At 41.9% G+C, this 25,288-nt stretch overlaps 1 protein-coding gene across 3 annotated transcripts in view; it reads right to left on the minus strand.

The window, feature by feature from the left end:
* Window positions 1-554: 554 nt before the first annotated feature.
* cadm1b (cell adhesion molecule 1b) overlaps window positions 555-25,288 on the minus strand; it is a 111,174-nt gene continuing 86,440 nt past the window's right edge. For 2 of the 3 annotated variants that reach the window (XM_062561198.1, XM_037464321.2), the window contains 7 exons: window positions 24,166-24,303; window positions 20,017-20,175; window positions 18,942-19,038; window positions 18,525-18,697; window positions 13,343-13,393; window positions 4,360-4,488; window positions 555-4,184 (listed from right to left, as the gene is read on the minus strand). In XM_062561198.1, the coding sequence (XP_062417182.1) occupies window positions 4,066-4,184; window positions 4,360-4,488; window positions 13,343-13,393; window positions 18,525-18,697; window positions 18,942-19,038; window positions 20,017-20,175; window positions 24,166-24,303 (866 nt within the window). In that variant the 3' untranslated portion in view covers window positions 555-4,065. The remainder of the gene's footprint in view (window positions 4,185-4,359; window positions 4,489-13,342; window positions 13,394-18,524; window positions 18,698-18,941; window positions 19,039-20,016; window positions 20,176-24,165; window positions 24,304-25,288) is intronic. The other variant, XM_037464330.2, reaches the window with a different exon arrangement.

The raw sequence follows: 25,288 nt of genomic DNA on the forward strand, positions 1-25,288 counted from the left end.
TGTATTTAATGTTCCTCGAGGGAAGCATCATATTTCAATTATTATGTCAGTAAGGGAGAAAAGGGTTAGTTTCTAAGGTTAAACGATTCCCATTACAGTTTGAATAATGTTATTGACCTTTACCAGGGATGGATCACTTAAAGCAATGGGAAATGGTGGAATTGATGTAATTATGATGACAGAATTGCTTATGGTTATGAACTAGGTCTTGTTCCTCAAAATACATGTCAATTTGTCAAATCACCAACATCCATGTGTTCAGCTGGAAGCTTAACAGGGCCCCGAGCCTGTCGGTGTCAGTCTTCAGTCACATCAAATTTACATTGATATTGATTTTTTTTTTCTTTCTTTTTTTTCCAAGTTTTTCCCTTCGGGAGTTTCACGAGTATCAGCATCCCGAGATGAAGTGATCAAATTCCTGCCGGCTAATATATTCAGCACATTGCAGGGAATTTTGACGACAAATACAAGTTAATAAATTATGCCGCCTGTTTCTCTGAGCATGACTTTAAAGTAAAAACATGTTTTTGGGTCAAGTCACAAAAGCACAACACTTTAAACATTGATATCGTTTTTTATTAAGACAAGAACTCTTCTTATTTTTTTTTTCTTTTGTAAAAATGTTGGTGTGAACAAATACAAAGTATGCATGGCCACATGAGAAACATCCTCCTTACTACACGAAAGAAAAAAGAATGTCACCTTGGTACAGAGAGAAATGTAAGGTTTAACCACAAAACAACCATTTGTGGGGTAATACGACCACCAACCTCCCCCACCCCTCACCCCTATTCCTACCAGCCAGGATTTGACCACGAGTTTCATCCAAATACCCTACATGATATAGATCATTCGTGGACCTCCATGTCACAGTAAATACAAGATATCAAAGATATCCAAATGTACTTTGTGCATGAATCGACCGAGTGCAACCAGGTGCTTTATTGACTGTCTGTGGTCACTTTCTATATTTACCAAATAACCGATACTGTATGAGCAAAGTGTCAAGGTGGAAGAAGAAGAAGACATTTAATGTGACTTTTTTGACACTGACTGTACAGAATTTTTGTCTCCTTAACAAATCTAGTTTTCTTTCTTTGTGAACTAGGTAATGCAAAATAATATTTAACGTTTACTGTAGCAGTGCACCATATTAAGAACACAAAAAAATTTACAAATGAGAAAAGAAACATGTACATCTTGTGATTTCTTCACTGTTTGAATAGCTGTGGTACTACATCATATACTTGGGGGGCTTTAATTTGCATTCTACCTGAGATGCAAAAAACAACTATTGACACTCGTGAACCTGAGAGAGTGAAAATAAACACACTAGATATTCACTATTTTAACAAATCATATCACAAATCATATTGGATTAGAATGATGCCATTTTCTTTACGTTCCTCAAGTAAAAGCAGCAGTGACTTTATAACCATTTAAGATAAATATCAAATCTCAAAATAAAATGCCATGCACATAACTGTTTCCATGACACTAAACTAAAATATACTTGTATTGTAGCTTCTTATAGCTATTTGTAGTGTGTTCCTCTCATATATTACTTGCTCTCCAAAATAAATAACAAATTAATTCAAGTGGGGAAATTAATAACAACCCATTTCTGATCAGAAATCAAGACAATAATTACTACCTCCTGGCCTACACTTTTCTAATCAGTGGAAGCTGCCAAACATGTCCTTGATTACCAAGGAAATGTTTTTTAGAAACTTTTTCCAGCTTTTAGGATCGTCGTAGCCGTAATCGTGATGCAAGTCTACGGTGCTTGAATAAAGACAACCTGGATGAGTATTGGACCTGTAAGTTAGAAAGAGCAGCTATATACAAGATATACGGTAAGGGTGTATATGAGGATACCGTAAGCTACTAACCATATGCCTCAAATTTAAAGAAGGCACTAAATTAAGTCCTTCAGTCCTTTCAATGATAAGTATCAAGAGGTGGGTTTAAGGCAGTGGTTATCCTTTTTCATAGTACATTTACACATGTTTTCATCGTATTCAGGAAATACAATGATATCTCTCACTTATTACCAGGCAGGTTTTTACTTTTTTTTAGCTGTGATACACTGCGTCTCAATCCGATTTGCGTTGTTGGGCGGAAAAAAATAAATTTGCAGAAGTAGGCGGTTTGCATGTGAAGGTTTGAGCCTGCAGGATGACGGTAATAAAACGATCTTCACCCAAACCAAATCTTAAGCTTGACGGTAACTTGTGAGGGAGGGAGCCCCCTGCAAGTTCTCAAAGACAGCCCAAAGGTAAAATGTTAATAGAGACAGCAAGGAAATATAGCTGATTCATGTTTGCAGTGATTCAATTTCTTTATACTCAAACATGCACAAGGGCAAAAAATAGTACAGTATATCTCGCAAGGTTTTCTAAGCCAGGAAATAATCAGGGAAAAGATGTATTTTTTCAGCCTCGCTTCCAATGTGTATTTGTGTGGACATATATTGATACCTTCAACACCACTGAAGCGAATGAAGCTTTGCCACTGAAAGTGTAACAATCGCTCTTCCCTTCAACAGAGTTCAATCTCAATAACAAAATAAGAATTAAAAAGAAACTTGAAATAAATAGATAAATCAATGACCTTAAAACATTTCCGGATGTATTATTAGATAGAAAGAAAAAAAAAAAGTAACGTTCACTGTATAATACATTTATTTGGTCCAGGGTTGACCGTGTGGGTGGAATAAAAATGTGAAGAATTTCATGTTTAACACACACAGCAGGCTGTTCCCATACCACACAAATACAGTTGAATGATCATTTATGATGTACGCAGCTTGGACAGTCACTGTTTTACAGGAAGTACTACCAGGTTTATGTCATTACATGTAATCTAAATATAAAGTCAAATTAAAGTGTCACTGTAAGACGCATATAAGTCTGACAAAATGTAACCTAATAAATTCACTCTGGAAAGGTTTTCTGTTTTTAAAGGAGTAGTTTTGGGAAATTCCCTTTCTTACTAATTAAATAGAAGTAGAGGAGAGATTTCATAACCATAGCTCAAAGCCTGGGATGTTCCATATTGTCAAAATATTGCTTTGAGTATTTCTAAGCTGACAACAAAAACAAAAGAGATGATGGTAAATGTTATCTGACAATGTCGATTTACTGCTTTCCTCTTAACCAGCAGAAAAAAAAACCTGGATACAGACTTGGAATAAATGGAATAAGTGGTTCCGATTTTTTCTATACAAACTGTATATCATGTCACATTATAGGTGTGAGGACATCTGACTGTACTCCACAATACCCTAAACAAATACTAAACTGACCTCACATCTACTATTTGTGAGATGTTCTCCTGGGACCAATGAGTGACCAGTTGTACTTGGTGGTTTTGCTGTGAAATGATACTTAACGGCACTCCGAATTCAGGAACAAACACGTTCTATGATGAGTATGATTACTCACAACTGTTACATTGGTAATCAACACAGTGAGCCTGACCTCGAAAGGGAGGATGAAGGAAATCTGTGATGAAAAATGTCCAAACTGAACCTTGATTAGCGCAGGACTTTGACCCAGCGGGGAGAAGTGTGTTGATACTGTGATTCAGTAAAAAGAAACGTGTAACGGCTGGCTACTCAGGTCTTGGTACATGAGCTAAAAGCTGGCTGCAGCACACACGGACAAACACCAGGCTTATTTAATGTCTGAAAGCCAAATGCAACAATGGATCAGATGGATTACATTGAGGAAAAAAAAACACATCCAATCCAACAAGCATGGGAAGGAGGGAAAAAAACCAACATAAAATAAAGAAAAGAAATAGAACAAGGCACAAAATTGTCTGTAAAATAATTGAACTGTACAGAAGAGCCCCCAGCCGTCCAGGAAGCGTCAGACAGCAGACTCAGCAATGCCTCTTCTTACCACTTGGCCATGCCCGTCCAACTTTCCACTTTCTTATCTTCCTCTTTAAAATCTTGCTCTCCCTGCCCCTAAGCCTTTGCGTAACCAATCAGAGTTAGACATAATCCTCCTACAGCACACACCAGTATCCCCACCTTTCTCTCCTAGCCTGCACAGTTTAGATATAGTACTCCTTCTTCTCGTCCGTGTTGTTGTGTCCGCCTTCCGCGTTGATGATAGCCGTGTCTGCGTCGGCAGCATCGTCCGCCCCTTTGGCTTCATGCGTAAAGTAAGTTCCTGCGCAAATGTACGGACAAGCACAGACAAATTAGGCCCGTCACCTCCTTCCGCCTCCCGTCATGTGCACTTCAGTCCCCGCTGCATTGGACTCTTTTCGCGAGAACAATAGAAAAGCACTCCAATAGCACAGATTTGTTGGCGATCGAGTGTGATTGCTCTGCCGTTGCCTTACCTTTGTGTCTGGCAAAGTATCGACCAAGAACAATGAGTGCACAGAGGATGGCAAACATCACCACGGCAACCACTCCTCCGATGACAGCATGGTCAATTTTCTGAGGCGCCCCCTCGCCGGCTCTGGGGTCTGAAACCGGGACAATAACCAGAAATATTTTCATGATCAGTAAAACAGTCTCAGCCTCAGATAGTCACTAACACCTTCACACACACGTGGACCACACTGGAGGCTGTGGACCATTAAATCATTTAAACGCTGCTAAACCAAAATGGTTTGTTTTCTCTCAAATACCAGTTAGCAAGACCAAGCCTCAGACAAAACACTGTTTAGAAAAATTACTTGGATGACCAATTAAAATGACCGATTAATGATTGACTGTTCGTTTACCTGCGAGTAATTCTTCAAAAAATTTCTGGGATTTTTTAAATTTTGACTATCATTACCAGTCTTGTGACTGTACGTCAAATACGGAGCTAAAGGCATCGGTCGGCTTAGCGTGGCGACGGGAAGCGGCTAGCATGGCTCTAACAGAACCGAACACAAGTGCACTAATCAACACATATCATTGGTCCAACTGATTCAACAGCAAAGCCCAGGCATGACAGAGAATGGGCTCACAGTATTTGCCCAAAAATTGCTTTAACAAACAAAACAACATTTTTTTTTAAATAAAGTCTGGTGGCTCTTGATGTTACGAAACTATATCTTTGTGATGCTATACTGTTGATCCAGGCTCTCTTCGAATGAACGCTTTTTTGGTGCTTCAAAAAGCTGAAGTGACTGCTCGAGCCCCTTGACTGAGCGATTTAGAAAAATGTTTTAAGACAGTTATTTCACCATGAAACAGTAGACACCGTGTGCAATTTCATCGAGAGTTCACACACTGTAAAATTCATTGTGATTTAAGAGGCCATTTCTGGAAGTTACAGAGCTCAATCATCAGAAATAGACACGAGTCTGGAGATAAATTGGCGCCCGGTGTCCCCGTGCAGAGAAATACGTGGCTGCCTCAGGTGTCAGAGAGTATCACTGTCTAGCATTTAGCCAGATTTATCCGTGCACCACAGTAGAACAAGGCAAAATTTGAAGCCTTTAAATTTCCAGTCTCAGAATAGTTCAGAGGCATTTATCAATAGTCTATATCGGTGCACATTTGGACTGATGGAGGAGTGGCAGGCGAGGGAATGGCTGCACTGTTCTTTGCTGCATGAGAGAGCAGCTCAATTTTCCATCAATCTCACTAGCCACGCTCTGAACTTGAATTATTTTGATAAAAGACGAGCGAGGGGAGCGGAATTTCTCGACACTGTGAGGGCGTAATAAGTTGAGCCGACGGGGTCTGAGACAATTGGCATACAACCCCGAAAATAAATAAATAAATACCGAAAGCGTTTTTCAAGTTGCATTCAGCTCAGCGCAAGGACGATTTGGAAGTGCATTAGCTAATTACTGCGAAAAGTTTTGCTTCAGTTGAGCGCCCACTTAAAATGGGCTCGTCTGTGCGTCCGGCTGAGTGAAGCAGGGACGCGCGCGAGGCGCCGTTTGTTTACTGGGTCGGTGATGTCAGATAGCACAGCTCATTCCCTGTTGAGAGGAAACGGCCCGTGCTCCATGCTAATGAACATTCACCACAGAATGGCCTGTGCTCATTCCTATCAACCCCACGCACACACACACACACACACACACACACACACACACACACACACACACACACACACACACACCACGCACTCTTTCCCTGCCCTCACCTTGTTCCCCGCTGTCTTCCTTTTGACACATCCGCAAAGAAACATGCAGGGTCCCCGCCGCCCCCGCACAATGCCGAAGATTTTTATTAACAGGCGGAAGAATTCGCTCAGGGGTAAGCACCTAGACCCTTTCACAAAAATGTCAAACTAAAAAATCCCATAACACCCGCAGTATCAACTGCCACGGTAGGTTGCATATCATGTTGCCGGCATTAAGCACTGCACACTGTGTGTCGGCTCTATATTCATCACAGGGGACGGCCGCAAAAACATGTCTTCAAATTCAATATAAATTGTTGCCGTTGTGTTCATTTTCACTCATTTTGTGGAGTTGCTGCAGCGTGCATGACACGGTACGGCGATCATGAGACATGTTACATCATGCAATACAATGGTCAAAACGACATTGTCACCAGATTTTAAACCTAAAATGTAATAATCATTAAGGGTGTACGACTTGTACACTTGTACAAGATATTCTGAGCATCTCAAACAAGATTTTCTCTGAAATGGTCATTACATTTATATCAATTTTCCAACTTCTTTAACAGAAAGCATTTAATAACAAAGAGATTAAAATATGGGTGCTTTCACCAGGCAGGTTTTTTTTTAAATACGCAATTTAAAGTATAATAGGAAATGTATGATCTTTTTGGATTGTATCTTTTTGGAGTTGGTTCAAATTCAGGACTAAAATTAAATCGCATTACAATATCTTAGCTTTTGCTGCATCAATTTTGACCATTTCTTTGAAATGTATCAAATCTAGCTTACATTATAATTAGCCCTTTTTGTGGTTACAAAATGGCATTTCCCCGGTTATCTTAACCCAAACCTCAAAAGGACTCAAGATGCAACACATTCATTTGGAAATTGTGTAAAAAGTGAAATAAACAATGGTTGGTATAAAAAAGCTTTATCAACAATTTTCATAAAAGAATACGTTGAATTACGAGATGATTCTTCATAGCGCTTGTGGAATTTGTCCCCCATGCACTGAACCATTGGGACCACCTGTGGTTTAGCGTCGTGGACATGAGGAACCCCCTTACGATTATTGAGTGACCCACTTTACTGCAGCCACCGTCTGTCACCTCTGAGTCCCGCACTTAAGGGGTCATACAGTGCAAGGCTTTCCCTTTTATGCTGCTGCCAGATCTTATTCTGCTCTCTAGGTGGCCAAAATAATGGGATCAACCTACGATACCATCACACCAACAACTGCACAGAGTTCACGTTTGGTTTGACTGTGCACCTCCAAGTGCTCAGCATATTTGGAACTTCTGCAACTTCACTTCATGAACTTGCATCCAATTAATGCATTTGTGTAACAGAGTTGTTGTGTTTTTTGGACTTCCGGAGCGTTGATCTGAAGGCTACCAGACCAGATCCCTGACCTCAACAAGAACTAGTGTCATTGCATCACTAATCTTCTAGTGTGGATCGGTTTGTCATCCAGAATTCAAATGATCCCAGGATTAAGTGTGTGGTTCCCCCCATGTCAACCTTGTTTAATATCGGAATACAACCCAGTGCTTGTATATATCTATATATGTATATTAGAACAACATAAATATAGCTGCAAATGACAGCCAGTGTTATTACAGCAGCCTTTGTGATCGCACACTTCAAATAAGTAGAATTTGATTAAGTCCGTAATGCGGCTGCTGCCCATACCGCCGGCACAGCTTCGCTCACGATGGGAGAGTGCTGACATGCCCACACCGGCGTCCTGACAGGATGTGCACAGCCGTGGGGATTTATGGGGGAATAAAGAGGATTTACAAGCAACTGATGCCCGTGTCAGTGCGACTGTGAAATCTGCTCTGCAGAACTCCCAGTAACACATGCTTTACAGGCACACCTTTCCGTCTCTGCATTGAAATGACTAATTGCCGCTTTGGTCAGCATCCTATCAGACCATCTGTCAAAGCTGCAAAGCTTGTCACCAGGGCTGATAACACTGAATATAATTTGATTTTTCCAATCTTTTTTTCTCTTAATAGTTTTCTGTTCACATAACGAGGCGTGTCTCACACACACAGACAACACATGCAACCATGCACACATACACATGCGCTTGCCCAAACCCACAAACACATAACAATTTATAGACGTAATTACATGGGTATAATTGAAACAATGACTCTCTTGCATGGAAAGAGCAAAGCCGTCAGTTGCGCTGAATAGACTCACACGGTAACCTTTTCCTGTACAGTGGCAGGACAATTGGGCAATGCCGCCGAATCAACTTGGGGACAGTCAATGGCTATTTTGCAGCATTGAACTGCTAACACCCGTGGATTTTGTATGGGTTGCTGCTCTAAAGAGGAAATGGAATTTAATTAGATGAGCGAAAAACGGCAATCTCCAGCAATAATGTGTGGCATTGCTGTTGAAGCAGACCATCAATGGAGAACAATATTGTCTTCAGTTGAATTCCAATGTGACTCGCTCACTAAATAGATTCTCTGCGTTCTTTGTAATAACCCAAAGGATCAATTTAAAGATGTGGAAGAACAGCTGTGACATTTAACGGAGGGGGTGAAATACAAGTGAAGGTCTGACTACATCTAATAAAACGGCAAATGAATGAAAATTGTTAAAGCGAACTTGGACTCCTCTGATGGGAGTTTATTGTATCTTTTGAGATTGGCAAAGATCTCGGCACAAAAGCTCTCTTCTCCACTTCACATTCCCCCCTTCGACGCGTTTTCAAGGCGAGGGAAAAAGTAAAAATGATGGAAATGGCTTGCTCTCTTCCCAAAGTTGCCGACACGTAGCGTGCCACAAAAGAACACCTTATCAGCCCTAAAATGAGGACATGGTGCGAGTTCATTGGTACACAACATTCAATCTCCGAACCCTCAAGTGCCAAGTAGAGCTCTCGTAATCATTTACTACTGTCCAATGAAAAAACAATACCACTGCAGTGAAACACTCATTTTCCTTCAGGGTGGTTCGGCATTACTAACCTATTCTCTGGAGAACAATTAAAATGAACCATTATAGCATTTTCTTACTTTAATAACTGTTTAAAGGAAAGAGAGAAAAACCTGAGGTCAGAAAAAAAACAACACAATTTCAACAGGGAATCACAGTAAACAAATGTGAGGGCGGGAAAAGTAATTAGCATTTCTAAATCATTCTTTCATTTTTCCAAGGAATACTTCTAAGAGAAATTATACATGCGAGAGTTAAAACAACGCCAGTAAATGTTTAATGGCTCATTATGGCGAATACTAAATCCACTCATAACAGTTTCTGTCGAAGGCAAACGTGGAGTTTTGAGGCTTGAATCCCAACCCTGAACAGCAGTGGAAACTCGGCTACATGTGATGTGTTGGCAGCACATCACACGCCGCGTGTTGAATACAAATCCCCGACGGCTCAGCCAAGCAAGCAATAAAACACTATTTTATGGTTTGTAGTATTACCAAGTGTTAAGGATGGAGTCCATAGAGCCCGACCTCAGGTTCATGTGTGGTCTCATGTTTGCTTACAAAGCCCTTTTTTGAAAGCTCCAACTCGTACCCTTAAAGCACAAGGCTGCTGACCCCGAAGCTGCGTGATGTTTAGATTTGATATCACTTTTGGATAATCAGAGCGGAGATACTACTGTAGTATGCAACAAAAAAAAAAGACGACTTACCCTGGACTTCAGATCTGCAGAAACATAGGGTCTTTTTAATCAAGTCTTCCACATAATTCCTTGTTTCGTGTCTTTCCTCTGGCTCCTCTCGACGAGACGGGCGAGAAGGGGGTTAGTGAAGGCTTAGACCGGGATATCATGTCCCTGCCTTGGATCATCTCTGAGCATCTGACGAGCTGGAGCATTATCGCCACAGACTCTCTATATTCCTTCAGAACTGGGGATTCTGGGTAAATTCAACCCTCTTCCTCCGCAGGAAACACAGCCACCTGACAATGAACTTGCGGAGTACAATTTCATTCTTTCTCAAGTCGCCCATCGTGGTGCCACCGAATCTACTCAAGCAAAAGTACTGTATGGAGATATTCTTTGATGTACTATCATGTAATTGTTCTCCTTCTGCTCTGCCTTTATAACCTTTGGAGGTCTAGAAACAACACGTTTTCTTGTGAGCCCTGCGTCTTGCTCTGCTCTTCTCCTGCTAAGGCTTCATGCTGCCCTCAACAGAGAGTCGCTGCGGTAGGATAATGTCAACCATCTTCCACACCGCTTATCCTTAGCGGGTCGCGGGTGGCTGGAGTCAATCCCAGCTAGCACCGAGCGAGAGACGGGGGGGCGGGGGGGATGCCCTGGACCGCGTCGCCAGTCAATGGCAGGGCGGACACAGGGACTGACAAATATTCACTCTCACGTTTACAAACCTACGGGCGATTTTAGAGCCACCAGTTAACCTAACCTGCATGTCTTTGGACTGTGGGAGGAGGCCGGAGCGTCCGGAGAGAACCCACAAGTTGCAAGATGCAGAACTCAACACAGAACGTATCCACTCAAGTGAGAGAAAGAAGTCTGCTGCATTAATATATATATACCGTGTACTCCCCAAACTTCCTTGAGTACATCTCTCTATTACCCAAATCAAGTATTTAGGTAAGCAAAAAGGTCACAAATATAACTAAAAGCCTTTTGTCTAAATGTATATATGCAATGACAGACATATATACATAAAAAAAGGTCTGAAAACTTTCAAACACATGAAATTAGTACTTCTCTGGATACTACTCACTTATCTCTTCCATGAGGTTTACAACCCCCACTCCTCCACACACACACACACACCCACACACACACACTAGCACACAAATAATACACCCGCTCTTTGCATCTTTTTTGAGACACTGAAAGACCTGACAATATGAACCCTTTTGAAACCTTCTGAACATGAAACAGAATAGTAACAAACAACTGTGATATTTTGTGCTTTAACATCCCCCGCTGCACAAAACCATATTAAGGCCTTGAACTGATGCTTGGGTTTGCAAGGCAACGGCAAGAGGAAAAAGAGAAGAAATCCAGCAAGGGAAATCATAGCCTTTTGGAAATTAAATCCATCTATTATGAACAACAAAGCGGGGATGCGGTGGGCTAACAATATACATAAAATCTTTCAGAACAAATAAAGTCTACCTGCTGTTTATATGGTTCAGGGAATGACAGCAACTTGAAAACTCAGTATATTCATTCAAAGTTAATCCCAGTTAAAGTACACAGTAAAATTCTCAGATCTACATGAAGCTATCAAAGTACAGCACATCAGATCAAGAAATAAATGTAATCTGCAGTGTGTTTATTTGTTGTTAATTTGTACATTTCCCATTAGCTGCCGTCATAGATACTAATCTTGCCCCCAATGACCACATACAATATGAACAAAATCTAAACGTGTTCCAAACAACAACGGATACACGGGTCAAATTCAAAATGTAAAGAATAACATAAGCATACAATAAATATAACCTTAGATTAAAGAAGGATGACAATGTAATGTCATGTATTAGATGATTGTTTATGTTATTCTTGCTTCCAAATGGAATGTGGGATTTATTGTTAAAATCACTTTCCAAACACACAAAATTAATATTTTATTAGTTTTACCAGTTTTACCATGAGCTCAAACTCTCATTTTTGCATCAAAAAATGTACTTATTTGACCTTTAAAATCATGATACAAATATCAGTTCACTGGCCCCTGATTACAACAGAAAATCACAGCTGGTGGTGGCGATAGCTGTGCAAGTTCACACTGGTCATAATGAACGAATAAGAAATCATTCCATAACGTGCTGTTTCGCTATTTAAGGTAGTGAAAAGAAATCTCCAGCAAGCCAGCTTCCCATTTCCCCTGAAACGGGGTATTTAGAAGAGTAGTGAACTGCAGGAAAGCTCAATTACATCCTCCCATGCAGGATGTACTGCATAAATCACTGTGAATCCTCTTTCAAGTCTGTCTTTCGGAAATTACCGGAATGTTACAGCAGAAAACACTGAGATGGCTGCATGAGTGTAACTCAGAGGAGAAGCGATTAGGGGAGAAAATGCAGTGTGATGCACACTTTGGCAAAAGCCACTTCCCATTTGACTAAGCCACACCCACCGAGAGTCAAGGAGCTGAAATTAAGCTGTATCCACGGAGCTTGATCCCTTAAATACTGCTGATAACTTTATTTGAGAGATTTTCTAAAATGAAAATAGGAATTATAAACACGAGGCGGTCATTAAATGAAGAATAGCTCATAGGGAACAGACATATTTAAACCAGGAGTCCATAGAAATATGATTACAAAGAGTAACATTTATGTTAATATTGACCCTATTTAAAAAGAAAAAGCAATACAAAACAAATGCACAAACAAATGATTCAAAAAGCAATTATTTGATCAAACAAATGTACAAAGGAATAATTTCTGAAATCCGACACATTAGAAGAGTGGAGCTTTTGATGCAGTCTCACACTGCGTTTCAAACTTATTATCTGCCTACTGCCACTCCAGATTTTAAGCATGAATGAAATGCTGAGTGGTCATGACAAAAGGGCCAAAATTGCCATATCTCTAAAGCAGCTATTGATAAACAGATCTATTCTTTAAGGATAGTTTTTTGTATTGAAATGTCACATGCTGGCATATTTAAATGTCAACTCCCGAGGTTGCCTCGCCATCTGTTGAGCCTTAGCGGTGCTTTTCAAATAATAGTTAAATGGGTAATGTTAAAATACAGAGAGCTTAATCAAAGTATTGCATGTGAGGAAGAAAACCCCAAATGAACTTACGTTCATTCCATACAATTTTCGAGAAAATAGTTATTGATGTTTTTTCGGCTTTGCAAAGACTAGATGAGACAGGCATTTGTAGGGGAGATGTAAAGAGCTTTATAATATGACGGATGGGCCGGTTGAGATATAACTGCTGATGCCGATAAGATAACAGAACAGCAAAGCAGAGTCGCTACGTTTTTTGCGCACATCAAACGCGGGGCGGGAGGGGGCTATGACAGGTGTCTCCGACAGCCCCGCACTGCTCGTCCTCAATGTCACCTATCAGCTGCACTATCTGATGAAAACTGGCCATCCACCGTCGTGGCCTGGGGTACAAGACCTCGTTCTTTCTCTCCTTGGTCATCTGATCGTAGGTGCATTCAAGCCCCCTGCACACTAACACACACACACACACACACACGCACACGCACACGCACGCGCACACATGAGATTGCTGAGAGGGGCAGCAGTGGGGGCATACAGTACCTTGCGTGTTGACTGGGTTGGTGGTGGGTGTGGGGATAGTAGTGGGAGCATCTAGATGAAAAGAGTAAAAAAAATAAAATAAAGAACATGTATAAGAAATAAAGGTCATAATAGACAAAGGTCATTGAAAATGAGAGGCTGTACTACAAAAAAAATAAGTTATAGCATGCACACGGTTAGCCTCTGTAGTGAGTCATTTCTAAAGAGAAAGGGAGCCTTGCACAGCGGTGCTTTGAACTAAAATGCTAACGTTATCACGCTAACATGCTCACAAGGATGTTTTGCAGGTACGCGGCTTCTCATTGTCACAACGCTAACTTTGACTAATTAGTGGGAAACACAGTTTCAGCGGAGGGCGTTGATGTGCGAATTATTCTATTTACATGGACTGTGTACAATGTTGTGCCAGCACATCCGATGGTTGGGACATTTCACCACTAAAGCACAGCTCTGCGTGATGCAAGAGGAGAAAGGAGGAGGCTCCTTAGCCTATCATCTCTGAAAGTGGTGGACCGAGTGACCCAGAGGCCGTCACTGCCATGCACAGGACCGTGCATGTTATAGTCTGGCTGCATACACTACTGATTCCCTGTCATGTGGTTGTAATATCTTCTGTTGCGGTAAGGTACTGTGTATCTTTTTTTTGAAGCATTGTCTAATTAATTATGAATAATAATACCAGGCAATCATGGAACGGTACTGCTATTTTCCACGGTCGCCTACAATAATTAAGTCAAATAGCAAATTAAGCCACTCAGGTGGTCTCCCGCTGCAGCAGAGCAGAGCAGAGCCCCCGAGCAGCATCCTCCGTCCCACACTGTACTGATTAGGCCTGTCAAGAACCCCCAAACAAAATAATGAGAAAGACAAAATGCAGGGCAATTCAGGTATTCTACGGTACTAAGGAGGCCTGAAAGCTTCCTCATCAAGGGAATATATGCCTGGCTCTGGTGCAGGGGAAAGATAGCACAACCCCGTGCTGTGGGAGAGTCGCAGCAGGGGAAATTGGCTGGTTGTCTTTATGCCTTCACTGTCTGCACTCCATCAAAAGACGACAGTGGGGGACCACACACTCCCGAGCTAATGATAAAACATCAAGGACAGCATAATGTTGCCGCTGTATGTGTGTGTGTGTGTGTGTGTGTGTGTGGGGGGGGGGGGGTATTAGGGTATCAGGCAGAGATTCTGCTCTGACAATATTTGAAGAGGGGGGGGGGGGGGGTTAGATTTCTTTCCCTGTGACCGAAGGCAGTCTGATAGCTGAAATGTCAGTGTCTGGAAGAGGGAAATTGGCCATTCAGGGATGAGGGTCTTCACAAAGGCCGGGATAGGATGTGGCACATATAATATCCAGGCGAACAAGAATTCTCCATGGGCAATTTCCAGGCTGGCTGACTCTGGGCTCAGCATTATGAGGACTGATATATGAGAGTATTTTGCGGAGGCCATATTTTCAGGGAGCATTTGTATCAGTGAGGAATTTGATATGAGAAAATTTAACAGTAAAGTGAAACAATGTTGGAGAAATTGTTTATCTATGCTTGCTTAAACCTGCCTATCTTGCTCGAAAGTTTCTGTTCTATGAAGTTTAATAGAGGTTTTCTTTAAAACAAGGGAGCAATGTATTTAAGAGGGTTGTTTGAACTAGGAAAATCTACAAGTTAATGTGTTGCATGTCGTTCCTCATTTTGTTGCACATTTTGTGAAACCAGTGTGATTCACAAGGACAGTTTCACAACAGCCTTTCATAAGGACAAGGAGACCCACGAGCCCTGTCTGCTCATGTTATGTCGAAACCCCGATAAAGCACGAATTTCCAGAGACCTGTGAATCTTTGACTTCTTGTCTATATAAAAAGTGTAGTTCAGAAATTCAACTGTGTGCTAAACTGCAGGGGTAAAAGCCGTACTATTCTGCTGCCAAAGGGGCAATATATGTGAGATATGGCACCAGGTCACCTCTGACAAAGACAGGCCTCTCTCTCTCTCTCTCTCTCTCTCTCCCTCTCTCTCTCTGGTCAGCTCTGTCCTGTACCACACACCGGCCGGAGGGCACAATTCACAGCCTACCGCAGACACACCCACGTGGGGAATCGCATGACAGGCCTCTTTCTCAGCCTTTCGACTGGCCTTTTTCAATACGCACAGCACAATGGGATTTGATTTGACGTGGATTTACATCGGCCTCACACCTGTCCGGGCTGTCACACAGTGAAAGGTCATTAGTCATTTTGAAATAGGATGAGCTCGAAGGCCTAGCAGCGGTGCAAAGTGGCGGCAGGATGAAAGAAAATGTACGGACAATTCAGCCCGGCTCTATCGATAATGCTCTAAAGCAAAATGATAAAAAACAAAACATCTCATTACAATAAAGCTATTCAGCCTTGCTGCTGAGAAGTTGGAGGAAAAAAAAGTTTCTCATGCTTAGATACAATACAGGAGCACATACCGATTAAATCAATGTAGCAAGCATGATTCGTCTGGCGCAACAAACCCTCACATGCACCACAAAATAATTCTGTCTTGCATTAAATTCTCCAGAAAAGAGGTTTGGCAGTCACATATGATTATATGCGGCTATGAGCATGTTTTACCAATCTCTTGTGTCTCATTACAGCGAGCTGGAGTCATCGCGCTTATTCACCAGAGAAATTATGTTTAATAGAAACGGGCAAAATATGTGGATAGCACGTTTCTAATTGAAGACTCGTCATAGCCAAAGGCGCTAACTCTGATAGCAAACCTAATATGGATGGTAAGGATAATTGTTTTTTATTCCGTCCCAGAGAGCATTTGCCCTTAAATTGATTATTATTAATTTATACAAGTTCAAGGGATGCAGCATGAAGAAAACAAGACACAAATTTAACAGCAGTCAACAGACGTCCTTTATGAGCTCTTAAATACACAAAGCCCCTTCGGTGAGAACCGTCACAATTTTGTTGTGTTTGAGAACAACATACATTTTTTTTTTTTATCCGAGAATGTGCGGTAAATCTCAGTGTCAAAGGAATCTTGACACAACAATTAGGAATTCAGTCAGGGTAGCTTGAATAAGTCTGCCTTGAGTGAGCTATTTGCCGGCATATGCTGTCCTTTTGTTTGTTAGTGATCATTATGGGCCCATTGGGAACAAGCAGATGCCATCATCTGCCTGGCAAAGCACAATGATGAATAACCATTGGGCGGCAGAGTTGTGAGAGTCACGGGGAACCTGTCACTGTGACAAAGTCCCACATTTCAGCTGGTGAAACAAACACATGAACAGCAGACATGTGATGGTTTGAACAGCAGTTTATGTTCCATTACTGCGTGTTACTTTTTGCCATTCAGAATATCTTAACAAAGGGAAAGGTTGTTTTCTTGTTATTTTCTGAATGCTTTGTAGAGTGGAGATTCTGATGGGAGGTCTTATGATAAATTATAGGTTTATAAGACATCGATTCGTAGTTATTCTTTCTGCTACAACACCTTTCTACACCAATCACGAGGTGAGTTTCTTAGTGTAAAGATTAAGTAGTCAAAACTGTCAATTCAAATCTTATTAACTGCTGGTGGTGACATGGGAAAACCATCACAAATGCATTTATTTCCCAGTTGCACATATTTCAGCAACTGCCGTAAACATTTGCCAGTTGCAAAGTTGCATTGCTGTCATTTCAATACATCGTTCATGGCTGTCAACAAAACCCAAACAAGGAGACTGAATATCGATCAAACCTATATCACCATTCTGAAACCTGCAACCGGTTCCCTCCACAACATCCACAATGAGCCGTTTTCAGCAGCAGCTTTGCTCTTAGCATGTGTGGTAAATCACCTGACATGCTTATGCAGCCGAGCATCGCCTGGATGTTTCGAACCACGACAGAGCAGTCACGTTTCTTTCCAATGTGCGACAGGTGTACATGCAGATCCACCGTTTGATTTGAATAACATTTATCTGTGGTCATTCTTCTCTAAACACAGTCCTCGCGCCTGGATCAAACTACCAGCAAAACCAAAAGGTAACTACAATTCAATACAATACAAGTATTGGCATAAAACCAGCTAATGGACGACGAACCGTTCGAGCCGGTGAAGTAAATCCCCCCCGTGATGGGATAACATGCCAAACATTTTAATATAATTAATCATTGGAAATAATAATAATAAAATATTCTGTTTCTGATCAAGCAGGGAAAATGGACAGTAGTAAATGTGCACAGAAAACTGCTTGAGCAGCTGTTGAGTGTCATACTCAGCACAAACATGCAGTCATGCTCAAGTGAAGCAACAATAAAACACATTCGAGGGACCATTTTGTGTAGTGTGGGTTTGATGTGATCAAAAGGGCTATAGAGAGATAGACAGATAAATACATAGACAGATGTGATATTCAGCTCAATGGAAAAACAGCCAAATAAACCAATAATTAACCTGCAATCAGTTGAGCGGGATATAACCAAATATGATATGTATATACTAGTGGTGAGAGTATCACAGTTTATGCCCGGTGTGGGTATGGTCACTGCCAGGCAATGTTCTTGGCGCATAGTCAGAAATAAATTGAAACTTGGGAGCGAAATAAAAAATGCTCTTCTGAACAGCAGGGAGCAACGCTCCAAGGAAAAATGCTTCCCAACAATGGCTGCACCTGCTGCATATTTATTTTCCCCTGACCCTCATCACCCCCTGCCAGCCACCAAAAATAGGAAATAAAGGTCCAAGGAGTGTGTGCCTCACTGACAACGCGTTGCACGATTTGTAAATGATTTCCAGACTTCAAAAAGTTACCTCCTGCTGCTCTCCCATGGGGAGTCATTTGCAACCGTTCTTGGTGTTCCTTTAAATAGTGAAGTTGTTTGCAAAAAAGTTCCAAATATTTTAGATTATGTGTGTGATTTTGACCCAGCGATTCAATCCCTTATTTTTTTGTTTGTGGCACCATGTCTGCCTGTTGATATAAATAAAGCTGCAGACAGCAGCCAAATAGCCTAGCATGGATACAGGAAATGGGGGGAAACAACAAGTCCGGCTTTGTAACTAACACCATAAAAGTAAGTAAACAAACAGCCGACCAGCTCCTCTAACATGCAAATGTATATCGTATTTGTTCAATGGGGTTTTTGGGGCCTCGTGACTCTGCTATGTGACCATACATACTGAATTTAACATTGGGTGAAATTAAGCCCAATACTCACCGTATACATAGAGTACGTAGTCGTCGTAAGCCTCTCCCACAGCATTGGACGCCACGCAGCGGTAGGTGCCGTTGTAGGACTTGTTGAGGTTCTCCATGTACAGATCAGAGCCGGTGACCACGGCGTGAGGCGGCATGTCCTCGTCCACTCTCAGCCAGTCGATGTGGTGGGGACTGGAGAGCACAAATACCACTCACATCACTCAGGCGCCGGCTGCGCTTGCCGGAGATCTCAAATAAAGGTCAAATCTGAGGTTGTCTGGGGAAGGGCCAGCGGGAAGGCCCTGTCAAATGATGAGCTTCATACGGCATGCAAACAACCGGTAGCATTTAAATGGTACAATGAAATATGAAGGTTAAAAAGCCGAAAGTATGTAACCTGGAGTGTTGACGTGCGTCAATCAGTGTGAATACTCACTGGGGTTTTCCTTCCGCGATACATGTCAAATCCAGATTGTCACCCTCTCTGGTTAAACCGTTAGGATATGCCACCACAATCTTCACTTCTGGTTTATCTGAAAAGAAAGCATTTACCATACTCCAGTGTCACGAGTTTAAAGAAAACCGACGTTTCTTCAAATGTGCCCCCAAAGCAAAAGTTAAAGTCATAGAGGTGATGAAATGCTTATCATATCAGCTCAAGCTAACTTTTTTCTTCTTCTTATCAATGCCAGGCTACGATTACCAAAATGTCAAGCATTTTTCAGTCAAGCTTTTCTTCTCCTCGAAAGGTCAGACAAAACAGTATTCTACTCAAAAACAAAAATTAATATTCTACACAGACAACAAAAGGGTGCCTTAACCTTTCTTTGATGTTTAGCAGTGTGAGGCAGCATCTATTAGCTTTTCAATCAATGGACCATTTAAAGAACACCTAAACATAATTTGACAAACAACATATTTTTGTCCATTGTGGGGACTGTATCCAATGGGCCAGCAGGGTGTAGGAGAGACAGGACCCTTATGAAGGCAGTGAGACGCTCACAGGACACCAGTGGTTTCGAAATTGCCACCTGCTGGGGAGCCGTGTTTTGCAGGAAGTGGCCCACTGGTGAAGCAAGCTGTGCCTCACTGCAGCACTGTACTTCCATGATTCGAACGAGTCCAGCTAAACACCTACACCTGGTCCGATGCTTCTTACGAGCATGTGGCGCTGGCTTTGAGTCACTCATTTCTTTTAGCTCATAAATTCGATTACCAATTCTTGAGTTTCTCTCTGTGCTTGTGGACCCCGTCTGTGTAGCTTGTTGGCTGTTTAGATTTTAGCTGCGAAATATGCAGCTTTCAAAGAATTCTAAATCTGAACTAGTCTCCGTGTGTTGTTAAAACAATTGTGTTATTGTCAGTTTGTGTGACACCTTTCGAATTATTCATTCATTGTTCATTTAAACGGCCCTATTATACCAAAAAGGATTGAAGCCCACCAAGGTGTGTGCGTGTGTGTGTGTGTGTTGTTCTTGACTTCTTGAGTGCTACATATTAAGGTCACTCACATAGCACGTCCAAGTGTCTTTGAGCCAGGAGGTCCTTTACAGCTGGGTGGTCAATGATGCAGTCCACTGGCACTCCATCATCCTCTTTGGTGACAGAAAATCTGACACGGCTGGTGACGGTGAACATCCGGTCATACGTCTCCTCAATTGTGGTTTCACCTAGAAAAACATCACATGCACCAGAGGGAGGTGGGGACAGCTCAAACAATAATCTCAAATCCCGCAGATTCACCGACCTGAGGTGACCATAAAGACCAAATAGCAATCACGGGCAAACTAACTGTCAAATAGGAGGGCTTTCAAAATGGTATTTACATTTAATTTATGATCTAGTGATGCTGAGCCCAAACAAGACTCTGGAGGATTCAGAAGGGCCCATGGACTTCAATTCTGATGAGAGCAACGAGGAGTTGCCGGGTCATATAAGCCTGCTAATGAATGCCCCTGCAGCTTGAGGGTAGAGCATTGTTGGGGCTAACCCTACAGTAATATGCTGCCCACTACGCTCGAGGCTGTCAGAAGGGCATTCATTTAGAGAGCATTACAATGCCACAGGGGCATTACATTAGCTGCATTGCTGAGTGTGATGGTTTACTCGCACTTAATGAAGTGAGAAAATAATTACAGCCCCACTCTGACCTGCAGCACACTTCCATTTCAGCCTTGTCACAGGGGAGCCCGGCTGGACTCTGGGAGGGCAGAGCACTGTTGTTCCACAGTGGATGATCATCAGCACACACACATGTGGCCTCTTGATGGAAATTAACCCCATGCAACACACACCAACCCACCCGAGACCTGCCTACATCCAAATAAAAGTACAGGCAGCAAATGCACACAGGGTGCATTCAAAACACTCTGCCGACTGCGTTGAAAAACAGACTTTTAGATAAGAGCAAGTAGCATAAAGTCAGCGACAGTGTGATGAGTATGCAGAAACTCTGTTTATCTTGCTATTTAGCTGCAGAATCAATCAGATGGTATCATCCATTTTTAAAAACTTTAAAACACCCAAAGGACTTTAGACAGATATTATAGTGTATAGAAGATGTAATGTACTCTAGGTTTGCTGTGACTACAGCCTACTTCTGAGTGATGTGTCTTCACTCCAAAAAGTTCTGCAAGTGTATACGTGACACACAACAAATGAGTTAATCCCATCCCAACCATCTTTAGTCAGTGTGGAGTGAAGTGGTCAGCGGCCACGCTCCCGCAACAAAGACATCTTGTTCCCCGCCAAATTACGACACACATTTCACAATAAGAGCTCCATTGTCCTCATGCAATCACAAAGACGAAAGCGCAGCACTAGGTCACATTTGTCAGCTCGATGGGGGCGTTTCCAAGCGCACCTGCGCCAAATAATTTGGTGAAGCAGAGTATAAATTGGAGGGGTGTGATGAGGAGTCATTATCCTCTCACACAGTCACAAGAATTGTCTCGTACACATTGCAGTGCAGCATTACTAAAATATGGGCAGAGAGCACATCCTGAAAACTAGTCGATTGTATGTATGGTTACACTGCTAAAACCTTCAATCAATATGCAATAAGTCTGGGAATCCATTGCTCATTACTTGCTTACGTTAACTGTTACTCAACTGTGTTACATGCGCCCTTGCTGTGTGCACGAGGTGAAAAAGTTGCACAGCAGTACGCGTGTCGGCGTCTGCTGGGTTGGGGAGAGGGAAAGGCTCACATGATCGTGTAGTTGTGAGAGCGGCCTCACTGTTGATCATGTAAAACCTGTACGGCTTTCTACTTGACTGACAGGCTTCGTTCTGTCGAAATTATAATGGTAATGGTAGTTTTATGAAGCTGTCTAGTTCAAAGATACTGTCTTGTTAAATAATTGACATCTACTCTGTTCTTTATGAATCCAGTGTCCTTTAACTCATTTCACAATAACTTTGTTCCATCTCGTGTGCAAAAAACATGAAGTCACAAAGAGACCTTAGAGAGAAATTAGCACAAACCTGCCTTGTACTACGTTGTCTGCATGAAGAGGCTGTACATTCTCATTATGTTGGGCAAAACGTAATGGGGTAGAGGGATGGGCAAATTTCAATATGAAATAGACTTTCTAAAAAATATTCTGAAAGACCCGAGTCGTCTTTTGAAGATCAGATTCATGAAGCCATTATCGTTGAACAGGCCAAACAACGCTTGTCAATTATCAGCCTCATCCGAGCCCCGGTGAGGAAAACAACTGCAGATCACGTCGTGGAAGGACTCGAATCTGAATGCAAAGGAGATTCGAGTGTTGCAGCGAGATGTCAAATCAAACGCTCTTGTGAGCATCAGCCGCTGTTCTGTCGCAGCGCAATCAAGCGTAGCCTCTTCTCGGACGGGACAACAATTGTGCGATTAGACAATTGAATTTGTGATAAACCAGTCACACAAAAACTATAAATTATATGGTACCGTGTTTCCTAATGTTGTTGAGTGATTTATTAATCACTTACAGATACATACATTAATTAATAACATCAAGGGTCGCCAGGTTGTGGATCATTTGATGGATTAAAGGGCAGGATTGTAAGTGAAGAGGGATACTTAAAATAATATAAAATAATTGATATACTTTCATTTTATTCATTCATTGTCTACTGAATACACATCGTTTCTAATATTTCAAAATCACTCACGACTAACCTTGAAATGGCAGGGTGCGTTTAATAGAGGAAAGCTTGACAGTTCTAACTGCATTAAAAGAAATAGAAGACCTACCTAACTTTTCTAAATTCTGATCAAATCTCACCATGCAATTTTACAACATCTACTCTAACAAATCTCCTTGTGTACTCGAGCAGCAGCAGCAGCCAAGAACCGGGCTTTCACTACATTTCAATAATATTGCAGCTGTCATTTATGCTAACGAGCATTTTGCCGCCTTGTGTTCGGAGTCTCTCTCAGGGCGAAGCCCATCAGCCCCCTACCTGCCAGCATGATACATGGTTACAAAACCAATTTGGCTAATTTGAAAGTGGGTTTAAATCCGCCGCTAGATTTCTTTCTCGCCATTACAGCTGTCTTGTCTGCACGCCGACGCGAGACAAACGCGCTCACGGATTCTTTAAAAACCAGGGTGATGTGCTTTTTAATCTCACTGTGTCCTCCAGCTGATGAATTGTTTAGCTCGTCCATAATGAGTAGTGATTTGTATTTTGTGAGGCTACAGGAGGACACGACTGTCAAGCTCTCTTTATGTATCCACTGCCACTATGGATTAGCCTCGCTCAGCATGTCATTGGCATTTTGCTGATCTAACCATCCTGTTGTCGGTCCCTCCCCCCTACACAACACTCGACAACTCATAAACAGAAATTGACTTTGACTCCTGTAGGGAACACTGGAGGCACAGATGGCATTTAGCTTCAGATTCGCTCTTGTCTAAATATTTCATCTCTCAACAAGCCAAATGAATCCTCTCCATTCTAATACATATATAATTTGACAAGCCGAGAGAAATAGACTCTGTGTAAATACGATATGACTAAAATGAATATCCTCCATCGCTGTACAATAAGTATGAAATGAATTATTGATGGCCCCTAATCATAACTGAGAGGTAATGAGGAATTTTCACCACCCAATATCATATACTCCTCCCTGCAACAGCCCACAGCCGACCGCAGGCAGCGGAATGAAGATGAATTGTGCAGATATGAGTTCATAACCATCTCTACCAGGTTTAAAATAACTAGTGAAGATTCGGGGTTGTCATAAATTAAACAATACAAGGTAAGCCTCTCCTAAATGGAAATGCTATCGCTGAAAACAGCTATTAAAACAAAATCTTTGAAATGTATGTGTAACATTAAAGGAGACAGGATAGCAACTCTTTCAGTTGTTTTTTTTATGTATGCATTGATCATTTCATGCTGAGCCAGCAGCCGGGACTCTGGTGAGTGGATTTTATACATGGTCAAAAAAGAAGGGAAAGTAGTATATGCCGGCCATGATTATTTCCTGTGGTACTCTCCCCACATGTGCCAAAGAAAAATAATCAGTACAACACACATTCATGTTTGAGAGAACTACATTTTTGTTCACGGACGAAACCCCTGCAGCCCGAGCGCGACATGCAGGGAAGTGGACGGGCCTGTAGCGCGTGAGCTAAAGTGAGGGAGGCTGTTTTTCTACTGACCTGCCAGTTCCTCCTCCTTTTTCATCCATCTGACGGAGGCGGCTGGCTTGCTGCCCATGGCTGTGCAGGTGAGCTCCGTCTCGTTCCCCTCGCTGACCATTTCCTCGCGGCTCTCAATGGTCGGGATGCCTGGCGGGACTGACCAATAAGGAACGGTCAGAAACACGGCGGCGCAACATTTGCGCACACAGAATATCTTACCAACACTTTGTGATTTGCCTCCAAAACATCTGTTTGAGAAAGTGATCATTTCCGTTTCTAGAGTGTGAGTTAAGTCGCTGTTAAGCTAGGGGTACGTTCACCGTGTTCCCCGTCTTAGTTAGTCAGCACAGTATAGCTCAACGTCATTAGCTTTCCAGGTATTTGTTGATAAAGTAAAGTTTTGCACAGAACCGGGTGACCCGGTGGCACTATATGAAAAAATAATAAGTAATCACCATTCATCCTGAGGACATGGTTATCTGCATCAAATGTCTTGTTGATTAATGCAATAGTTTCACTAAAATCCGTAAATGTTAAAGACTGGATGCACCATGAATCTTGCATCATTTGTGCATTACTCTGGCAAATCAGTGTAAAATGTACACCGATTTGGATTAAGCCCCGTCCTTTCTTGCATAAGAAATTGGAAAAACTTGCTGAACTCCTGTTACTTGAAAGCAAAAAGTCAGTGGGGTGTTCATTTCAAGGACTCTTCAACCCTTGGTTCAGAAAATACTGCAGCTACGCTTCAATTGTACAACCCGAGTAATTACTTTAAAGTGCTTTTAATTCCATTCAATCCCCCAGGATGTCTGCATGTATAATAAAGCTTAACTGGAGTCATTTCACTCCAAAGCATCAAAGTGTGGCACAGCTGACTCTCAATAGGGAATCGTTTGGAGCAGCCAAGTCAACATTCACCAGGATTCACAGAGTCCCAGCTGCCAAAACCAACGTGGTCTGAGCCGTCGGTTTCAGCATCTGCTCCTTTCCGTTATGCTGTTGAGCACCAGCAGAAGCCTAATTGGCTGACATTTTGTTTCAGTTGTTAAGATAACAGGATCAAAGATTACCATTATTTCATATTCACCATTTACAACCGAGCGAGATGCGGTACAAGTGTGTGCATGGACGGACGGGT

This window comes from Pungitius pungitius, chromosome 3, assembly GCF_949316345.1.
Source record: "Pungitius pungitius chromosome 3, fPunPun2.1, whole genome shotgun sequence".
In the NCBI taxonomy this organism is placed as follows: domain Eukaryota; kingdom Metazoa; phylum Chordata; class Actinopteri; order Perciformes; family Gasterosteidae; genus Pungitius; species Pungitius pungitius.